The 22,726-nt window shown below is 46.7% G+C and overlaps 1 protein-coding gene across 5 annotated transcripts in view; it reads right to left on the bottom strand.

Moving 5' to 3' along the window:
- PPFIA1 (PTPRF interacting protein alpha 1) overlaps positions 1-22,726 on the bottom strand; it is a 91,867-nt gene that overhangs the window by 37,427 nt on the left and 31,714 nt on the right. For 4 of the 5 annotated variants that reach the window (XM_035013487.1, XM_035013486.1, XM_035013488.1 and 1 more), the window contains exons 3-12: positions 18,030-18,131; positions 17,509-17,673; positions 16,615-16,689; positions 16,153-16,254; positions 15,765-15,986; positions 14,189-14,335; positions 12,730-12,864; positions 11,221-11,304; positions 8,358-8,489; positions 6,973-7,035 (exon numbers count right to left, since the gene is read on the bottom strand). In XM_035013487.1, coding sequence (XP_034869378.1) covers positions 6,973-7,035; positions 8,358-8,489; positions 11,221-11,304; positions 12,730-12,864; positions 14,189-14,335; positions 15,765-15,986; positions 16,153-16,254; positions 16,615-16,689; positions 17,509-17,673; positions 18,030-18,131 — 1,227 coding nt within the window. Of the gene's footprint in view, positions 1-6,972; positions 7,036-8,357; positions 8,490-11,220; positions 11,305-11,679; positions 11,755-12,729; positions 12,865-14,188; positions 14,336-15,764; positions 15,987-16,152; positions 16,255-16,614; positions 16,690-17,508; positions 17,674-18,029; positions 18,132-22,726 lie in introns of all 5 variants that reach the window. The other variant, XM_035013490.1, reaches the window with a different exon arrangement.

Raw genomic sequence — 22,726 nt, 5'->3', positions numbered from 1 at the left:
GGCTGCACCAACTTGCATTCCCACCAACAGTGTAAGAGGGTTCCCCTTTCTCCACAACCTCTCCAACATTTGTTGTTTCTTTCCCTGCCCATTTTGGCCATTCTAACTGGTGTAAGGCGGTATCTCAGTGTGGTTTTGATTTGGATTTCCCTGATGGCTAATGATGATGAACATATGTGTCTGTTAGCCATTTGTATGTCTTCTTCAGAGAAGTGTCTGTTCATCTCTTCTGCCCACTTTTTGACTTGATAGTTTTTGGGGTGTTGAGTTTGAGAAGTTCTTTATAGATTTTGGATACCAGCCCTTTATCTGTAGTGTCATTGGCAAATATCTTCTCCCATTCTGTGGGTTGCCTCTTTGTTTTGTTGACTGTTTCCTTTGCTGTGCAGAAGCTTTTTATCTTGATGAAGTCCCAAAGGTTCATTTTTGCTTTCGTTTCACTAGCTTTTGGAGATGTATCTTGAAAGAAGTTGCTGTGGGCGATGTCAAAGAGGTTACTGCCTATGTTCTCCTCTAGGATTTTAATGGATTCCTGTCTCACATTGAGGTCTTTCATCCACTTTGAGTTTATCTTTGTGAGTGGTGTTAGAGAATGGTCGAGTTTCATTCTTCTGCATGTGGCTGTCCAATTTTCCCAGCACCATTTATTGAAGAGACTGTCTTTTTTCCATTGCATGTTTTTTCCTGCTTTGTCAAAGATTATTTGACCATAGAGTTGAGGGTCCATATCTGGGTTCTCTATTCTGTTCCACTGGTCTGTATCTCTGTTTTTGTGCCAGTACCATGCTGTCTTGGTGATCACTGATTTGTAATATAGCTTGAAATCGGGCAACGTGATGCCCCCAGCTTTGTTTTTCTTTTTCAACATCTCCTCGGCGATTCGGGGTCTTTTCTGATTCCATACAAATTTTAGGATTGTTTGTTCCAGCACTTTGAAAAATGTCGTTGGAATTTTGATCGGGATGGCATTGAAGGTATAGATTGCTCTGGGTAGCATAGACATTTTTTTTTTTTTAAAGATTGTATTTATTTGACACAGAGAGAGAAAGCACAAGTAGGCAGAGAGGCAGGCAGAGAGAGAGGGAGAAGCAGGCTCTCCACCGAGCAGGGAGCCGGATGCAGGGCTTGATCCCAGGACCAAGGGACCATGACCTGAGCCGAAGGCAGGCGCCCAACCGACTGAGCCACCCAGGCGCCCCTAGCATAGACATTTTAACAATGTTTATTCTTCCGATCCATGAACATGGAATGTTTTTCCATCTTTTTGTGTCTTCTTCAATTTCTTTCATGAGTGTTTTGTAGTTCCTAGAGTATAGATCCTTTACCTCTTTGGTTAGGTTTATTCTGAGGTATCTTATGGTTTTTGGTGCTATTGTAAATGGAATCGTTTCTTTAATTTCTCTTTCTATAGTTGTGTTGTTAGTGTATAAGAAAGCAACTGATTTCTGGGGCACCTGGGTGGCTGTTGGTTAAGCGACTGCCTTCAGCTCAGGTCATGATCCTGGAGTCCCGGGATCGAGTCCCGTGTCGGGCTCCCTGCTCAGCAGGGAGTCTGCTTCTCCCTCTGACCCTCCCCCCTCTCATGTGCTCTCTCTCTTTCAAATAAATAAATAAAATCTTTAAAAAAAAAAAAAAAGAAAGAAAGCAACTGATTTCTGTGCATTGATTTTGTATCCTGCCACATTACTGAATTGCTGGATGAGTTCTAGTGATTTGGGGGTGGAGTCCTTTTGGGTTTTCCACATAAAGTATCATGTCGTCTGCGAAAGAAGAGAGTTCGACTTCTTCTTTGCCAATTTGAATACCTTTTATTTCTTTTTGTTGTCTGATTGCTGTTGCTAGGACTTCTAGTACTATGTTGAACAATAGTGGTGAGAGTGGGCACCCTTGATGTGTTCCTGATCTTAAGGGAAAGGCTCTCAGCTTTTCCCCATTGAGGATGATATTCACTGTGGGTTTTTCATAGATGGATTTTATGAGCTTGAGGAATGTTCCCTCTATCCCTATACTCTGGAGAGTTTTAATCAGGAAAGGATGTTGTATTTTGTCAAATCCTTTTTCTGCATCAATTGAGAGGACCATATTGTTCTTCTCCCTCCTCTTATTAATGTGTTCTATCACACTGATCGATATGCAAATGTTGAACCACACTTGCATCCCGGGGATAAATCCCACTTGGTCGTGGTGGATGATCCTTTTAATGTATTGTTGGATCCTATTAGCTAGGATTTTGTTGAGGATTTTGGAATCCATATTCATCCGGGATATCGGTCTGAAATTCTCCTTTTTGATGGGGTCTTTGCCTGGTTGGGGGATTAAGGTAATGCTGGCCTCATAGAATGAGTTTGGAAGTTTTCCTTCTGTTTCCAGTTTTTGAAACAGCTTCAGTAGAATAGGTATTCTTTCTTCTTTGAATGTTTGGTAGAATTCCCCAGGGAATCCATCAGGACCTGGACTGTTGTTTTTTGGGAGGTTTCTGATCACTGCTTCAATCTCGTTACTGGTTATTGGCCTATTCAGGTTGTCGATTTCTTCCTGTTTCAGTCTTGGCAGCTTATAGGTTTCCAGGAAGGCCTCCATTTCATCCAGATTGCTCAGTTTATTGGCATATAGTTGTTGATGATAATTTCTAATAATTGTTTCTATTTCCTTGGTGTTAGTCGTGATCTCTCCCCTTTCATTCATAATTTTATTAATTTGGGTCCTTTCTCTCTTCTTTTGGATAAGTCTGGCCAGTGGTTTATCGATCTTATTAATTCTTTCAAAGAACCAACTTCTAGTTTCATTGATCTGATCTACTGTGTTTCTGGTTTCTAATTCATTGACTTCTGCTCTAATTTTATTTATTTCTCTTCTAATGTGTGGCTTAGGTGTCATTTGTTGCTTTTTCTCTAGTTCTTTAAGGTGTAGAGTTAGTTGGTGAATTCGAGATTTTTCTGTTTTTTTTGAGTGAGGCTTGGATGGCTATGTATTTCCCCCTTAGGACCGACTGCCTTTGCAGTATCCCATAGGTTTTGGACCCATGTGTTTTCGTTCTCATTGATTTCCATGAATTGTTTTAAGTTCTTCTTTGATTTCTTGGTTGACCCAAACATTCTTGAGCAAAGTGGTCTTTAGCTTCCAAGTGTTTGAATTTCTGCCAAATTTTTTCTTGTGATTGAGTTCCAGTTTTAGAGCATTGTGGTCTGAGAATATGCAGGGAATAATCTCAGTCTTTTGGTATCGGTTGAGACCTGATTTGTGACCCAGTATATGGTCTATTCTGGAGAAAGTTCCATGTGTGCTCGAGAAGAATGAGTATTCTGTTGTTTTAGGGTGGAATGTTCTGTAAATGTCTATGAGATCCATCTGGTCCAATGTATCATTCAAAGCTCTTGTTTCCTTGTTGATTTTCTGCTTAGATGATCTGTCCATTGCTGAGAGTGGAGTATTGAGGTCTCCTACAATTAACGTATTGTTATCAATATGACTCTATTTTGGTTAACAGTTTGCTTATATAGATGGCTGCTCCCATGTTGGGGGCATAGATATTTACAATTGTTAGATTTTCTTGTTGGTTAGACCCTTTAAGAATGATATAGTGTCCTTCTGTGTCTCTACAGACTTTAGTTTAAATCTAATTTGTCTGATACAAGAATTGCTACCCCAACTTTCTTTTGAGGTCTGCTGGCATGGAAGATGGATCTCCATCCCTTCACTTTCAGTCTGGATGTATCTTTAGGTTCCAAATGAGTCTCTTGTAGGGAGCATATGGATGGGTCCTGTCTTTTTATCCAATCTGCAACCCTGTGCCGTTTTATGGGAGCGTTTAGGCCATTCACGTTGAGAGTGATTATCGAAAGATATGAATTAATTGTCATCATGTTGCCTGTGAAGACGTTGTTTTTATAGATTGTCCCTGTAAATTTCTGTTGTAGATCACTCTTGGGGTCTTTCTCCTTTTATAGAACCCCCCTTAATATTTCTTGCAGGGCCAGCTTAGTGGTCACATATTCTTTCAACTTCTGCCGGTCGTGGAAGCTCTGCATCTCTCCATCCATTCTAAATGAAAGCCTTGCTGGATAAAGTATTCTTGGCTGCATGTTCTTCTCATTTAGTACCCTGAATATGTCTTGCCAGGCCTTTCTGGCTTGCCAGGTCTTGTGGATAGGTCTGACGTTACTCTGATGTTCCTCCCTCTGTACGTAAGGAATCTCTTCCCCCTAACTGCCCTTAAGATGGTTTCCTTGGTTCTAAGATTTGCAAGTTTTACTATTACATGCCAGGGTGTTGGCCTGTTTTCCTTGATCTTAGGAGGGGTCCTCTCTGCCTCTAGGACTCGAATGTTTGTTTCATTCCCCAGATTAGGGAAGTTCTCAGCTACGATTTGCTCAAATACATCTTCTAGCCCTCTCTCTCTCTCCACTCCCTCCGGGATTCCAATTATTCTGACATTGGAACACCTCATGGTGTCACTTATTTCTCTGATTCTATTTTCATGGATTCTGAGTTGTTTTTCCCTGGCCTCCTCTTTTCCTTTTTTATCTATTATACTGTCTTCCAGATCGCTTATTCTCTCTTCTGTCTCAGTTACTCTAGCTGTTAGATTATCTAGATTGGATTGGATCTCACTGATAGCATTTTTAAGTTCTGCCAATTCACCTTTTATTTCTGCCCTTAGAGACTCTATGTTGCCATTAATTGATTTCTCCATTCTAGCCATTGTCTTCACAATTGCTAGCCTGAATTCCATCTCTGACATCTTGGTTATGTCTGCATCCATTTGTAAATCTGCAGCATAAGTCATAATCTCTGAGTCTTTTCTGTTTTGGGGGCTCCTCCTCCTAGTCATTCTGTCGATGGGTGTTTGAGGGAATGTATAGAGTCCAAATTATTGACCAGAACCCAAGCAAGATGCACCTGTTTTCTTGGGACCTTAGGGTTGCTGGCCTCTTGTTTTCCCAGCCTGTCTTCTGCAGGAGGGGTCTCCCGCGCTGTTACTCAGGCAACCCTGTTTGGGCAGAGTTGCCCTGCGCCCCTGTGGCGGGGGATGGGCTCAGTGGGAATCAGTCTCTGGGGCTTTTGTTCTCAGGCGCCTTTCCCTGGCGGCTTTCCGCGTCTCTTCCACGAGTCAGAGCAGAAGAGACCGTTTCCAACCCTCTGCCTCAGAGCAGAGAGACCTCAGTCTGTTCTTCAGTGAGCTCTCAGGCCACACTGTCTCCGTTTCTGTCCGTGCTGCTATAAACTGCAGCATCCTGGGTTGTGCGCCCCTCCGCAGCGCTCCCAGTCCTGCCTCCAGGTCGGGGCGCGTCTCTGCCCTTTGTGCTTCTAAAACTGCCAGCCGCTCCCAGTTCACGTGCGCGCGACTCCGCCGCTTGGGGTTTCCAACCCGGGGGTTGCAGTTCACCGGTGCGACCCCGGTGCACCGGGTTTCCGTCTCAGAGGCTGCAGTTCGCGTGCGCGTGACTGTCGCTCTGGTTTCTGTTTGGGGGGGCTGCAGTTCACATGCGCACGACCCCGCCGGTCTGGTTTTCCACCCCGGGGGCTGCCTTAAAGTCCTTTCCCAACGCTACCGGTCTGTGAGTCTGTGCCCGTCGGCAGTGCGCGAGGCTGTCACTCACCGGCGGTGTAGGATCCCCACGGCCAGGCACCCTCCCGCTGCCGTTTATCCTCCGGTATCTGCCCGCAGGATCACAGCTCTCTGCTTCGTACCTCACAACCAACTGCCTGCGATATTCTGTTTGTAGAGATCCCGATCTTCTTACATCTCAGGCTGGTTTCGTGGGTGCTCAGAGGGGTCTGGTAGTTATCCAGCTCAATTCCGGGGGCCAGCTGAAATAGGGTCCCCTACTCCTCCGCCATCTTTTTCCTGCATCAACAGACTCTTAAACACAGAGCACACACTCGTGGTTGCCAGAGGGGATGTGGCTGGGGTGGGGGTGGCATCGATGAAGGGGATGAAGAGGTGAAGACGTATAAGCTTCCAGTTCACAATCAGTAAGTCCAGTTCACAATCAGTAAGTCACGGGAATGGAGAGTACAGCCCAGGGCACACGGCCAGTGATCCTACAGTGATGCTGTTTGGGGACGGGAGGTGACCGCAGTGGTGAGCACTGAGTGACGTACAGACTCGTGCGTCCATGTGCTGTACACCCAAAACAGACCGAACGCTGTAGGTTAATGATGAGTCTATTACAAAATATGGGAAAATGATTTGCATCACATGTGCTCAAATGCTGAGCATAACCACAACAGGATAAATTTAGCAGTTACAAACACCCAACATTTAATTTTGATCAAGTTTTCTCCAAGAGTCCTACAGTAAACATAAACACTCAGATCACCAAATTAACTGCATAAACCCTAGTGGACAAAGAGTTGTTAGGTCTCAGTCATAGCCAGCTTTTAGAGGATAAACACCAAGCCATTAATAATTACTAATTCTGTAGCAAGAAGAACTTTTTGGGTGGTGGGGAGAACGATGCTCACGCTCTACTGTGCATACTTCTCTGTTTTGTTTTTGTCTTGCACAGAGCATTTGTAGCCCAGCCTCACTTCTGTCCACGCAGAACAGTGAGCAAAACCGACAGAACTCTTAGGTCACCCAGTAGCTCGCTAGCTGTGCGGCCCACGCAGTAGCCACGTGCCATATGCACGTATCGGGTTAAGTAAACTTTAACTTCACCCGCTTCTCTTTACGGTTGTAAATGCAGCTTCGGGAATATTTTAGATGACACACGTGTCTCATGTTAACCTCCTGCTGGTCAGCACTGCACTAGATGAGAAGTTTACAGGAACAGTTCGCTTTCGAACGAACCAGAAAGGACTCGAATCCTGAACCATGCCCGCATAGGACCGCTGGAAAGCTCATGGCAGCGGACTGCCGCGGGGGTACTGTGACCCCTGGAGCACATCTGCAGCCACTGTAGCAGCCCTGAACTCTGCTCCACTCATGTCTCAGCGGCTCTCCAAAGGATTTAGAGAGGAAAGTACCTTATCATGTTGTGCTTCTTCCAACTGCTTCTTCGCAGTTTCAACTTCTCTCAATAGAGAATTCTGAAAAACATATAGACAGTACTTTACTGTTGGTTCTTGAAAATGTTCCACGTAATACAAGTATGGCCATGCCTCTGTGTAAGATAATACGGTACCACAGAAAAGTAATGGGTCACAGGACCACACCAATGAGCAGGCTTACACGCCCACAGAGCGAATGCGGACAGTGATGTCACAATCTTTAACACTGAGTCCGTGTAAAATTTCTTCACCCATCTATTTTCTAAATGTAAGAATGACGAGTTCACGGAGTAATCTTATTTTAATCAGTTAAACCAGTTTGTACTAGATTTTAGGCTTTGTAATTCATCAGTTACTTGGGAATCCTGACGTAAGTTTCAAATGTATAATTCAAATCTAAGATAAAGACATTCCTACATGAAGGCTGGCCCACTGATCAAGGAGAAGTGCGGTAACCACCCTACGTGGTAATTATGCATTTCATAATGGGTTTTACGTAAAACAAATGTGTCATGTAATCAGCAGTGATCACTGGTGTCTCCGAAATGAGCATGACTCCAAGTGCCAATCTCAGGGAAGATTCTGGGGCCCATCTTTAGGGACATGGCTGTAGCCAGAATAGATTTTATCAAGCTGGAATCCAACTGTTGCCATCAGAACTTCTCTGACATAGATTCTAGGACACTCCTTCACTCCGGTTACAGCTCAGGTATTTCCAAGATGACAGCTGTAAGAGCCCAGGCTCAGACTTTTTCCAAACCAGATGAAAAGAGAGAAGGCAGGAGATGGAAAAGGAGAATGTCTGTTTTCAGCTGATTAAACCCCTTATATAACACTAGGCTCCTACACTGTCATCTTCATAAGCGGGACAGAAATTAGCCCCCGAAGCAAGAGCATCGCGGCTGAGGGATGAACACAGTTTCATGCAGGGCTGGTGAAGGAGGTGACATCCGGCCACTGCCCAGTGCTGGAAATCAAGGGTCACTGGCACACAGCCACACCCACTTGTCACCTACGGTCTATGGCTACTTTTGTGATAATTATTGACTAGCATGAGGTTATTTTACACATATTCACAATTAATAAAAGCCTATGATACTTACAATTCTGGCCCTTTACAGACCCAGTTTACAGACTTCTGCTCTAGACTGAGAGTAACACACACATGTCAAGTGAGGACAGGACACTGGAAGTCAATTCAGTGAGTGGATAACAGTCTGTCCTGTTTCCACGTCAAAGAATAATTTCTACTTTCTGTAATGTCTGTCACCCACTGTTCTGCATTACTCCTCAGGAGCAGAGTGTGAACACTCTCTTTGTGGAGGGTGGGGGCCCCCCGGGGCATGTTCTCAATGTCCCACCTTGTCTTCCAGAGCAGCCATTCTCTCCTTAAGATGAAGCTGAAGCCTCTCATTGGATTCAGAAAGAAGCTTGTCAACAGTGTCTGATAAACGCTTGTTATGTTCTTCATTCATTTTTTCTCTCTGCCTTGCCTAAAAGAGAAGAAACAAAAGTTTACAAACTTCAAAAAAAGGTATGATCAATAGTTTAGCTATTGTGGATATTGCTGCTATAAATATTGGGGTGCAAGTGCCCCTCTGAATCACTATGTTTATAGCTTTTGAGGTAAATACCCAGTAGTGCAATTGCTAGGTTATAGGGTAGCTCTATTTTTAACTTTCTGAGGAACTTTCATACTATTTTCCAAAGTGGCTGCACCCGTTTGCATTCCCAACAGTGACAGATAAACGGATAAAGAAGATGCGGGGTGTGTGTGTGTGTGTGTGTGTGTAATATTACTCAGCCACCAAAAAGAATGAAAGCTTGTCATTTGCAATGACGTGGACAGAACTAGATAGACGGTATTATGCTAAAGGAAGTCAGTCAGTCAGAGAAAGACATACACCATATGATTTCACTCATGTGGAATTTAAGAAACAAAACAGATGAACATAGGGGAAAGGGGGGAAAAATAAAACAAAACCAGAGAGGGAGACAAACCATAAGAGACTCTTCACTCTAGGAAACACACTGAGGGCCGCTGGAGGGGAGGGCGGTGGGGGGCTGGGGTAACTGGGTGATGGGCATTAAGGGCACGTGATGTCATGAGCACTGGGTGTTACATGCAACCAACGAATCACTGAACTCTACCTCTGAAACTAGTAGTACCCTATGTTGTTAACTAAATTGAATTTAAATTTAAAACTTTTTTCAAAAGAAAAAGGGTATGATCAGTATTTCCGAAGTGCCAAAGACCAATGGTGTGACTCGCTCGTGTGCCGCCCGGGCTGGCCTCTCCCACTGCCATCCCTGGGCCACTCGTGCACCAGCACTGATGTATCGGCAGAGAAATGCAGGGACAAGTCCCCAAGATCATTAATTAGAAGGTCCCACTATTTCTGTTGAACAAAGCACTCATGGGGCCGCGGGAATGTCACGAGTTATTAACTCTCAGATGACTCGGAAGGCAGATTTACATGCAGGAACGAGCATATTTTTAAGGGGATCAGCTTATTTACACACGGGAAGGGGGAGGAATTTTCCCGTGTATAAACAGAAGCTTGGGTCTGGTTTTGTGGGGGGGGGGTAATGAATCAAGTTACATAGCAAAATTTCAGAAAATTTTGGAAAAAATTCAGTGGCAACAGAGACTTTCACCTGTTTTTCTTTATGTTCTTACATCACCCAAATGTTCTGTAATGAAAACTTACATTCAAAGATTACAACTAATTGCCTCAAGGAATTTAAAAATGCAGTAACAAAGTTGATAGGTCTGTGTTTATCAAACCATCATCCATTTCCTGGTTTAAAGAGCTTGTGTTTGCCCCCTCTCCGGAAGGAAGACGAAACCTGAGGCGTGGGAACAAGAAGTACTCAGGGCAGCAGTTAGGACGGTCACTGAGAGCATCACCTGGGCCAGGGGACAGGGCTCAGGGGCTTGTCCCGGGTGGACGGCAGGGGCGACGGGATAGAGATGGGCCCTCCAGCCGCACTGCCCACGTAGGAGGAGTGAGCCCACAAGGAAGCACCACAGACTGGGCAAGAGAGTCAAATCCTCTGTGCTCTGGCCTCATCTACAAAACATGGGTGCTGGCACCTGTCTTCTTGCAAGGATGAAAGAGAGCACAGAGAATCACGCCTCGCCCACAGCAACTACCATCATTTGGAAACGACCCAGCACACCCCACAAGAAGGAATCAGCATTCGAGTATTTTTAAAGCAAAACAGCTTAAAAGTTTACTTTGAATTGCCTTAGTTATAAAAGAATCCCCATCTCAACACCTGTCCTTTCAAACGACAATCCAGTCCTGAAAAGTAACGAAGTGCACCCCCGAAACAGCCAAAGTCTAATTCTCTAAGAGGCGAGCGCCTGCCTGTGTGCACGCGTGTGCGTGTGTGACGGGGGGCAGGGGCTGACCAACACGCAGTCCTGTGATGGGAGTCAGAATCCTCACTTCCCAGAAGCTCGTGTGGGACCCTCGGCAACCACTGGCCAAGCACATACATTTCTGGTGAAAACAAAACCTGATGGCCTTGACTGACAGCCTATGGCGAGGTGCCAGCTGCCTGGGGCCACGGCCCAGTCTGTTCCTGGTTTGTCCACACTGACATTTGAGCAACTCCTCCAGCAAAAACTCTCCGGGGACTCAACGGACATGAACGTCCTCTCTATCACAGCTCAATTTCGGGTTTCCTCTTCTTAGGAATATCCGTCCTGACCTATGCCTTTATGTCTGGAGCAATACTTCAGTATTTTAGGATGGAGGTCAGGCCCGTGACCTGAATTCGGGACCTCAATGTCATGTCCTAGGCGAGCAGACTGATCCTCTAGGATGACGCGCCTTCCCCTAAGTTTCAGGGGCCCCCAGCCAGCACCTCCAGTTTGGTTGAGGGGCACCTGTGAGATCCCACCTGCACGTGGAGCAGTTCCGCTGACAAGCTCGTCAGAGCAGCGGGACGTGGGGTCCCCGCACCCTGGCAGCACTGCCCAGGGGGCACCGCTCTCTTCCCCCGCTACCAATGCTGACATAACACTGTTCATGTGGTGGGTGCCCCCACCAGCAGAAAGCTCGCGGAGGGGGCCCCTAACGCTGCACCTAACGGAATCGAGAAGGGGACCAGCATCTGGGTGGGGAGAGGCGGGGAACGAGGCACCGCCTCCCCCTACCTGAGCCCTGTGCTCAAGCGGTGCGCGGCGTGCAGCCTTTCTGCTCGGACACGTACCCGCTGCAGTTCCTGGTTCTTCTCCTCCAACTGCGCCTCCATCTGGCGGAGCCTCTCCTCGATGTTGCCGTGCCTCTCCTCGGCCTGTCGGCAGAAACACCATCAGCTCGGCGGGCGGCCCCCCGTCAGTGCCAGCATGCTGTGCGCGACCGCGGTAGCCACAAGCACCACATGCTCTGTGCGGGCTCTCCCACCGGCTGGCGTGGACATCCTCTCCTCCCGCCGGGAACACACCCTGTGCGGCCTCAGGCATCACAGTGTGAAGCAGCCGGCCTCCCCACGCCGGTGACCGAGGCCCGGCCGGTGCTGGTGACGGACTCTGCCAGAGGAGAGGGGCTTCTCCCCGGCCCGGCCCCGTCTCCGGAGGTGGGGCTTTCTCCCCACCCTCAGACGGCCTGTGCTCAGTCAGCATGAACAGCAGGAAGCAGCAAGCACCACAGAGCAATGCACACATGCTACCTTCCTAAGCTGGGAAGTGAGTTCGAACAGTTTAGCTTCCTTAGCAGCAGAGTTTCCAGAAGACAAAAGGTCAGACTACAAGGCCGACCAGGGACAGGAGAGATGACAGGGGGAGAAAAGAAATGGAGACTTTACACGCAGATCACCAAGGAGAGGCTGTTACAGCTGTTAGCAATGACCTCGCTCTCAGGAACGGTCTGGGGAGTGCCAGATGCCGTGTGACTGACCGACATCACCTGTCAAGAACAGCACCTGGGCCTGTCCTGCCCCCTTCTCACCCGGGCCCTCAGCAAACTGGAGCCAGGTGAGATGGAAGTACCGAAGGGCGCGCTCCCACAGGCTCCCTGGGCCCCGGAAGGACGGACTGTCTGCTTCCTCTTCCCACGTGGACCCCCCAACCCCAGCACCTACCACATCGCAGCTTGACACTGCGTCCTTGCCTGCTGGCGACCCCCGCAGATGTGAGGACTGGGATGGCAGGGCTGTGTCTCACACACGCCCAGCCCGTATTCGTCGAACCCATGAATGAATTACTCAAAAATTCGTTTATTATAAATTTACTTTATCTTTAAAAGAGAATAGGACTTTCCTATTTCTGGGAAAATTCTTTTTTTTTTTTTAAGTAATCTCTACACCCAACGTGGGGCGGCTTCACCTCACAATGGTGAGATCGAGAGTCGCACGCTCCACTGGCTGAGCCAGCCAGGCGCCCCTACCCTTATTTTACCCAATTTTATCCAAAGCCTCTATCTTGAGCTTTGAGTTGTTGACTTAATAACTCTGAAAAGCAGTGAACCTTAGATCAAGCCCACCGGAAACAGTACACATCCCTGACAAAATTGGAGGGAAATTAATGTAGGGATAACAAAAAAGGGGATGATTCCTGACATTTAAAAAGCGTTCCGATCTCAGACAAAATAGCACTGAACACAGATCTTTCACGGATTTAGGCACACTGACATGAGGAACGAGGATAAGTAAGGCACACGAACCAACCACCGTCAAAATCAAAACCCCGCCATGGGACCCCGAACGAAAGCCAGGCAGCACCTTGGAGAGCGCCGCCACCCTCTGGGCCAGCTGGGCCTCCACCTCGGGGAGCGTCTCGGCCTTCCTCAAAGTCTGCTGCAGCTTCTGCTCCGCCAGCTCCAGGCGCTCTTGTAACTGCCGGTTTTTATCCTCAGTCTAGGAACGGAAGGCAAAGCATCAGAATGTGGCCAACCTTCTATCCGTTTCTATTTTTAATAAAATGAAACAAAATCTAAATGCAGAGATCTACTAAATTAGTTCTGACAGAAGCCAACTGTTTTGGTAGCTTCTTCAGAGTAAAACTTTTCTTCCTGCGAGGAATATACACCCACTTTCCTGGGCTCGATTTCAATGTGCAAAACACCTCTTGCCAAAGTATTGCTCTTCTTAAAGATCTTCAACGAAGTCTTTAAAAAGCAAAAAGTTCCCATGCATTAAAGAAAACCCATACTCTGTAGAAGCTTGCTCATTCTTCTTGACAACTTAAGGAAAGAAGGGTTCGGTCCTAACCCTGCTTAAAAAGTAATCAGACTCCTTGTCTTTCGCAGACCATGGGCGTGTGAACCACAAGAGAGCTCACACCTCCTCTGAAATATAGACCTTCTAAGAGGATGCCTAATGAAATGCTAGTCAGGTTATTTTCGTAAATGTATAATAATTCTTTAAAAACACGCTCTTCATTCTAAAATATTTTTTTCAATGAAGAAAATTTAGACAAGATTTAAAAGCAATTTGAAAAATCATGTGTAAGTTGAGGTTCCTGAAAGGCAAACATCTGCTTACATGCAGCCTCCTTTCTTCTGTGCGCATATCTCTGTGTTTATGTATACACACCCTCAGAAGATACATCATACTGTATGCAGTATTTTGTCATCTACCTTTTACGGTCATTATTTGGAACATCTTACATGCTCTTAAGTAGCATTCCACAAATGTAATTTTTAATGGCTTCCTAGTATTTTACTTTTTGTTATTATCTTGGGTTCATTGATACACTTTACAACGTATCACACAAACTCACTTTGTTTCCAAGAGGCTGGATTTGCTTTTCCTGTTTAACTCTGGATGACCTGAGACTACCCAAGCAGAGAAGCCAGCCTGGCTTCCCAACCCACAGGAGGCTCCCGTCCACACGACAGACTGCGTTTCTGCACCTGCCGTTCACCCCCATCCCAGGTACCAACAAACTGCCAACAGCCTCCACGCTCTTGGCCACTCCTTCCTCCTTTGGCAAAAATGCTAACAAGCAACAGATTAACATACAATGAAAACAAAACAGAAGAAAGAATCGAGGTTACATAAAATCCTAAATAATTAAAAACTTGCAAGTTGAAGTAACCCACATTCTTGAACATAATTTTCTAAGATCATAAAAACTTTATATTGAGACTTGATTTCCAACACGAAAGTCACAGGAAAAAGGTCCTGAACTTTATTAGTAATTAATAAAAGTCGAACGAAGTTCAACAAAAGCCGCTACCTGCCGATGCATAGAGTCTTTATTTGCAATCTCATTTTCAAGTTTATCATTGAGGTCGTGCACAGAGGTGGCTTCGCGCTGTGCCGCGAGGTAGCGTTTTTCAAGAGTGGTGATCCTCTCTTCCATGTCTTCCTTCTGGGCCATGGCCTACATCAAGTATTTCAAGGGGAAAAAGGCAAATAATTAAAGGCTAACAACATCAATATAGTCCAGACACAAAACCTGGACTAGATCCTAATTTTCAAATCAGATATAAAATCAGTGTCCTCTAAATTGAGAGAGATGCCAACTGTGTCCAATATGAATGAAAATATACCTACCTCAAATATCCCAAGTATTCCCCTACATGACCAGTAAAGACTGTTTTAATACTACATCTGGCCACTCAGTTTACCAAGCTTATTCCTTCCCACACGACGTTACAAAAGAAATGTGGGATCAGATATCCCGACACTGCAAGACTGCCAGGAGCCGAAGGTGTGCGCAGTGAAGGTGCAGCCCCTACTGTCCCCGATACAAGTGGGCTCTCCATAGATCAGGGGGTGGCCTCTCGACGGACAGAGCAGTGAGACACGGCTGTCACTTCCCTGTGTAAAAACTGGATGAACTCTCCTCCGATCACCACAAAATGGAAGCAATACTATTAACAAATGGAAACAAAACTCCAAGTCTGATATAATTGGATGCGACCTTCTGAAGCCTAATCCTGCAGCAAAATTCTATCACATGGTATCTGACACTGAAAGTGGGCCCACAACTTTCTGCTCTGCCCTTCCTGTCCTCCACCCTAGAGATTCATCTTAGGCCCCTCCCTGTTTACTCAGGAACTTATGTCAGCAAAGTCTTAACATTAAAAGTGATGAGTCTTAAAAAAAGAATTTCAAAATTCTTTGCATATTAAACTCTGCTGCAGAATCTCCTACCCTTGCCAAAGAATAATTTAACTAAGTAGGTTATATAATTTCTGCAAATATTTTCATTTGTTTTAAACTCTTCCGTGAAATTACCCACGCTAAGCTACTACACAGAAAGTAAGCCTGTGCATCCACACTCAAGGGTGTCAAAGGGTCTTCCTGGGGGTGGGAGGGGGAGGGATGACTGTCTACAGAGGACAGCTTACAGTGAGTGATGGGAGGCGGCGCCAGAGAAAGTATCCTGCCCTTGACCTGTTTTTGTAAACACGATCAGATTCTCATAAATCACTCTAAATGCAGAAACGCTTGCCAGAAATAAGTATATGTCTACATGTTTTTACAGCCCGATCCTGATGACCCAGGTGTGAGCAAATCCCACTCTCACTGTGTGTCTGACTGCCAATGTTCAAGAGCACAGAACCCTTCTGGGAGCAGCAGGTGAGAAAGCTAGAAGGCAGCCAGCACCACCCCCTCCCACATCGCTGTCCGCTGACTAGCAGCACAACAGATACTGACGTGTGTCCCTGAATGAAATGTGAGCCTGCCAAAGAGTAAGTTCAGACAGCCAGACTCTGCAGAGGGGAGACGTCCACACACAAGGGTCCCACCAAACACCCCACATTCAGCTCGACGACAGCGCGGCAACGTCTACTGTCACTCACTTCACGAACGTCGCGCTGCAGTTTCGTGTTCACTTCCTCAGACTTGATGAGGTCCTTCCTAGCGGTGTCCAGGTCCTCCTCCAGCTCTGCCACGTGACTAGAGAGAGTGGCCAGGCGCTCCTTCATCTGGCTCTGCTCCTTCGACTGCTTATCTATGATTTCCTGGAGCTCGATGACTTTGGCAAGGTCTTCCTCATGGCTTAAAGAACCGTCGGAAGATCTCTGGTGGGGGAAAAATCCTTAAATAGCCTTGTTTGCTGAGCTAGGGAACAGACCACTTCCCGGAAAGAGTCAAGTCCCATGGTCTATGCCGGCTGTCGGCTTCCACCACTCTCAGGAGCGCGCGGAGGACATCAGGGAAAGACAGAGAGAAAGCCTAAGCACTTGCCTTTCCATTTGTGCTTGGAGTATTTTCTTGTTCGTGGTTCATGTCAAGCACTCCGTCGGTTAGTGTTTTCTTCTGATTATTCTGTTCTTTAAGAATCATTAGCTAAAAGCAAAGAACTGAATGTGAGGGTGAGGAGATAAAGAGAAACTCCTCTCAGAAAGATGCAACTACAAGCTGTAAACACGGGACGGGAGAATACACGGCGATGTTGTCTAGCCTGAATACAACCAGGTCAACAACTAGGTTGGTGCTATCGACGGGACGATGGGAATGTAAGGGACCGTGTGACTCGGCAGTAAGAGTCTAGTGCGCTGGTCACTGGAGTGGCCCGCGAGGGTGGCTCGCTGGTCAGAAAGACCAGTGACGCCTGATGGCCAGCACTGAAGGCTTCATAATGGTAAAAACAAGGCATAAAAACTAGAATCCCTCTAACCAAATCCTCTGGTGATTTATGGAGCTTACCTCTTTGTGTGTAGCCCCCAGTTCTTCTTCTAACAAACTACACCTTTCGAGTGCTACTCGTAGCCGCTCCCTCACCTGCAAACAGAGGGGTGGGTGTGTATTTGTTTAATTGCTTCTTAATGTACAGTCACCCTTGGGTCCTATTCTCATAAGGTAACATGACAGAATGACTTCAATGTCTTTCACTGATGTTAATGGCAAGAAAACTGGCTTGTTGGGGTGCCCGGGTGGCTCAGTCGGTGAAGCGTCTGCCTTCGGCTCAGGTCATGATCCCAGGGTCCTGGGACTGAGCCCCACATCGGGCTCCCTGCTCAGCAGGAGGCCTGCTTCTCCTTCTCCCTCTGCTGCTCCCCACCCCTACCCCGCTCATGCACCCTCTCTCTTTCAAATAGATAAATAAGATCTTTAAAAAAAAAAAAACTTGCTTTGTAACAGCTTTAAATTTTACATTTGAGAGAAGTCTTCCCCTAAATAAGTTATATTACCCAATTCTTAATGGCAAATCGATATACCGAATATAATAAATCTTAACACATTTACACCAACTGCTACTTTTTAACCCTACAAAAGTCTGTCTTCGGGCGCCTGGGTGGCTCAGTTGGTTAAGCAACTGTCTTCGGCTCAGGTCATGATCCTGGAGTCCCGGGATCGAGTCCCGCATTGGGCTCCCTGCTCGGCGAGGAGCCTGCTTCTCCCTCTGACCCTCCCCCCTCTCATGTACTCTCTCTCAAATAAATAAATAAAATCTTTAAAAAAAAAAAAAGTCTGTTTTCTTGCAGAATAAGTGTTTACAGGAGCCCGAGAATGTTAGAAGTGAACTGCAGACACACGCACACACACGAAGCGTGTCTCTGACAGCGCGCCCACACCAAGAACCACTGGGGCTCAGGGCACCTTTTCGTCCAGGGCTTTGTGGTGCTCGAACAAGGACTTCAGGGCTTTGAGCACCTCCACCTCGCTGGACACGCCCGCCGGGGACTGTGCCTGCCGCTTCACCACTGTCATCCGCAGGGACCGCTCATGCCTGGACACGAGGCACTCCAAATGCTCCAGCAGCAGCTGGTGGGACAGGCCAAGGTAAAACCATGTTTAAAGAGCACTTGCAACTTCATACGTCAATTTGGGGCAAAAACCCCTTTCAATCGCATGCTAGACCAAATGTGAATCCTTTCAATTCAGTCTAAAATTAGAGAAATGCACCCTCAAATGAGCTAAAATAGCATTAGTTCTCATCACGACTCAAACAAGGTACGAGAACACTGAGCTCATCAGTCAGGGTCGACTCCACGGGGAAATGTCGACAAGGTGTTTAAAAGCCAATCGAATGGATGGCGCCTGAGTTTAAAGACAGCAACAGTGCTCCCTAGGTGACCCTCAGACAGCATTCCAATAGTGAGAATGCACCTACTACTGACCCTGGTGTTGTTTCTTTCCGCCTTCAGTTCCGCGATCTCTTCTTCTCTCTCCAGGAGCTGCTCCCTGCAGACGTTGAGCTCCTTAGTAAGTGCTGCGAACTCCTGGGGGAGGGGGCAACAAAAACGGAGGGAGACAGTGGGGGGTCTTTAGCCTCTGCAGCCCTCCCCGGCCCCCACGCCCACCAGCCACCCCAGAGCCTTGCACGCACACAAGCCCCCGCCTCATGACATACCTGAGTCCCAGGTATTTTACGGAGCTCGGGGCCTGACACCCAAGGGGACAGAGACATTTTCAGGTGCTTTGCAGATACGCAACTCAGAACCTCTGCCGAGGGGAGAACGGGGCTGAGAAGGCCACCGCTCATGCCCAGCCTCCTGTCCTAAGCCAGTTCCTGTCTGCGAAGACCACAGGGCTTGGAGCGGCCCCAGCAGGAGGCTGACAGCACCCAAAAGCTGGTCTGTTAGCCCTAACTGGCTCAAAAGTGACCCTATAAAATAGACTTTCCACAAATGCTGGTAGGCCTCTGAGGGACAGCTGAAGATTTATTTCTGTAGTCAGAGAACTTTCTAGAGGAAGTGTCACTGAGGTGATGCCAGGGTCCCCCGCATCCTGCTGTGGGGTTGCTCTCCTGCAATACTGAGTGCTGCCCTGGGACAAGACACAGAGGCAGGGTCCAAGGAAGAGGACACACACTCTCCAGTCCGTTTTTCAACAAGCAAAACTCCTCTGAAATAAGTAATGTCTTCTGCCAATGAATCTCCATATTTTAAGAGTTTTCTCTTTAAAGGACAGAGGAGGAAATAAAGGTTCACTTAACAATCTGACATTCAAAATACAGAAAGTGATTGATTTAAGCAATTCTAGAAAATCAATTTATAAACAAGTGGCATACCTCAAGTTCATTCATAAATTAACCCTTTGCAACTCAAAGGGAACTTGACCACGGAATGTACAGCATTCCCTATGATCCGACTTCACAAGGCTGGTCCACAAAAGCCTACTGAGCCATGATACAGAACTGAAACAGAGCTGACCCGTGAACAACACAGGCTTCAACTGTGCAGGTCCACTTCTATCTGGCTTTTTTCAATAAACACACTGGAAAATGTTCTGGATCTGCAACAATTTGAAAAAACTGGCAGATGAACTGAGTAGCCTAGAAATGTCAAAAAATTAAGAAAGGGGCACTTGGGTGGCTCAGTCGGTTAAGCAACTACGTTCAGCTCAGGAAATGGTCCCAGGGTCCTGGGATCGAGCCCCACATTGGGCTCCCTGCTCAGCGGGAAGCCTGATTCTCCCTCTCCCTCTGCTCCCCAGGCTCCTGCTCTCTCTCTTGCTCGCGTTCTATCTCAAATAAATAAAATCTTTAAAAAAACTGAAGAAAATAGCATGTCATAAATGAATAAAATATATATAGGTACTAGCCTATTTTATCATTTGCCGCCATAAAACATGCAAATACTCACAGTCCCATACATGGTGCCATTTGCAGCCAAGAGAAACGTAAACAAATGTGAAGATGCAGTATTAAATCATAACTGCATAAAATTAACTGTGGTACATGCTGTACAGTGTGATAATTTTGTGCCACCTCCTGTTGCTACTGCGACGAGCTCAAGTGTGGCAAGAATCTGCTAAAAACACCATGATGCTAATCCTCTCCTGTAAGCAGTTCCATTCTCCAGTACATTGTGTATCGCAGTAAAAAGTGATTTCTTGTGGTTCTTGCGTATTTTTGGTTGTGTTTACTGCAACACCATAAACCCTGAATAACACCTTGGGACTCACACGAAGTGCCCTCACTAGTGCAGCTGGGAGTGCTCCCCAGAAGCAGAGAAAAGTCAGGCGTCACAAGAACAAGGTGAACTGCTTGACACGTACAGCAGACTGAGGTCACAGCTGCGGCTGCCGCCAGGTCGAGAGAAGAGAATCCAGGCAGGTCGTGAAGCTGTCACTGCGGCTACGCTGGCAGACACAGAAACCATGCAGTTCTGGTGAAATCCCTTTTTGTCTCGTACTGAAGATGCAGCCCTTCTCTGGATGCAGGACTGCTCTAGGAAGGTATGCTTACGGACTCCAGTATGAATCTTCAAAAGGGGAAGTCATTATGTGACAACTTAAAGCCAAAGGAAGGTGACGGATCTAAAGCTGGAGAATTTCAATGCCAGCAAAAGATGGTCTGGTAATTTTAGAAAGAGGTTTGGCCTTAACACATGTGAAGGTAACAGGAGAAGCAGCTTCCACCATCAAGAGGAAGCGGACGATCCCCCAGACACCACGGAGAGAATCACCGAGACACTGGAACTAACGTAACACTGCATGCCAACTATACTTCAACCGAGAAGAGACGAGACGAGATGAGAAAAGGCGAGAAGAGACGAGGAGACGAGAAAAGGAGACGAGAACAGACGAGACGAGAACAGACGAGAAGAGATGAGACAAGAAGAGAGACAAGAAGAGACGAGAAGAGAGACGAGACGAGAAGAGGGAAAATCACTGAGGACAGGATTTTTCATGCACGTGGAAGTGCCCTCTTTTGGGGGGACATTTATTCGTGAGGAAGGCAGGAAGGGGCGAGCAAGCTAGCGCATGTGCGGGGGCAGTTTGTGATCAGGCTGGCCATATCTACGAAGCTAACCCCGGGGGGCTTAATGGGAAGACACAGACACCAGCAGCCAGTCCTTTGTGCAACAAGAAGACCTGGATAACCAGAACCTTTTGTCAGGATCAGTTCCACTGATGCTTTGTCCCTCACCTTGGGAGGTACCCTGACAGTAAGGGAGTGCCTTTTAATGTTCTTCTGATATTGGACAATATCCTGGCCACGCAGAACCCCACGAGCTCGACATCGAACATGTCCAAGTGGCCCATGTGCCTGGAGCACAATGTCTCTAATGCAGCCTGTGGATCGGGGGCCATGAGGACCTGCAAGGCTCATTACACACGATCCTTTACGAAAAGGACGGTCAACACTATGAAAGCAAATCACAACAGAGAGAACACCTTGGAAGTCTGGAAGGATTACACCACCGAAGATGCTGCTGATGTGACAGAAAACGTCGTGAAAGCCATCAAGCCCAAAACAATAAATTCCTGCTGGAGAAAACGGCCCAAATGCTGGGCGTGATCTCACAGGGTTTATGACACAGCCAATGTGGGAAATCATAAAAGAGATTGTGGATATGGCAAAAAAGCTAGGGGATGAAGGGTTTCGAGATGTGGATCTTGGAGAAATTCAAGGGTTCACAGACGCCACCCACAGAGTTAACAGAGGACGACGTGACGGAGAGGAGAGCTTCCGAACCAGCGCCGGGGGGTGAGGAAGGAGACTCAGAAGACGCTGTGCCAGAAAACACAGTGACATCAGGCACCCTGGAGAGGGCTCCGCTTGTTCAAGACTGCGCTTGACTTCTTGTACCACACGGACCCGTCCATGGTGCGGGCACCGGAGCTAAAGCCCAGGGCGGGAGTACCAGCAAGACATATACAGACATTTGTAGAGAAAGGAAGAGGCAAAACACGTCAGATAGAAATGTACTTCCAGAAAGTGACACCAGGTGTGCCTGCCTCCCCTGGGACAGCAAGACCACCCCCCCTCTGCCTCCTCCACGGGAAGGCTACGAGGAAGAGGACCTTTATGATGATCCGCCTCTACCTGATGGACAGTAGACAACCATCATGGCGCATGTACACTTATCTGCTGTGTGTGCAAATCCAGTAAGTGTGCAGGGACAAGGTGAGTGAGATTTAACATAAAATTAATCATGTGCCAGTTGTTTTATAACTTTGCTTTCAAAGAATTACATTACCTCACAGAATGCTTCTCTCATCATTGGAGAAAATGTGTATCAGCCTATTACCACAATTGTTTTTTAATGCAGACTACATTATGAGTATGTCTGTAATACTGTAGGCTATAAAAGTTTTATGACAATTCATTCATCAGCGGACAGGCGAGGCAGTGATGAAGTAATCGTACTGATGACACTGGGTCACCATAAAGCAACCACACATAGGACCACATGAATCGTCAGTCTGTAAATAAAGAGGAGCCTTTCACATTATCTTCTCGTTTCTGATGTCTGGTGTTAGTAACTGTCACATCTGCGTGTTGCAGAAAACAGTCCTGCCGCGGGCACTGACGAGTCATCCTGTAAACGGACGACACAGCCATCGATGCAGCTCAGTGCTGTCAATGTATTTTCCTTGTAATTTTCTCAAAATTTTTTCTCTAGCGTGCGTACTTTGCTCTAAGAATACAGTATATAATACATACAACACAGAATCTAAGTGTTAACCGAGTGCTCGTGCTACCAGGAAGGCCAACAGGAGGGTCTCAGTAGTTCAGTCTGGGGGAACCCAAAGTTAGACTCAGATGTTTGACTGTGGGCAGGTCGCACCCCTAACCCCAAGTTGTTCAAGGGTCAACTATACTCATCCATGGGGAATGAAAAGAACCAGGCAGTATTGCTATAATCAACAACAGAAAAGAGTAAAATTGCAGTATTTTCTCTTGGATGCGGTTATTTCAAGGGGACAAACCGGAGGGAGTGGGGAGACAGGTAATTTATAGAGACTGAGCATTTTCACGGGTATAATAAGCTAATGGTCATTTTATCTAATCTACCTTCTAAATCAGAGTTTCTTCTTCAAAAACCCACAATTATGGGTGATCAGCTTCCAGCTTCACAGCATG

The sequence above is a fragment of the Mirounga leonina genome, unplaced genomic scaffold, assembly GCF_011800145.1.
Source record: "Mirounga leonina isolate KUSES-001 unplaced genomic scaffold, KU_Mleo_1.0 Mir_166, whole genome shotgun sequence".
NCBI classification, from domain to species: Eukaryota; Metazoa; Chordata; class Mammalia; order Carnivora; family Phocidae; genus Mirounga; species Mirounga leonina.
Note: the sequence above shows the minus strand (reverse complement) of the source record. Positions and strands in the feature narration are given on the sequence as shown.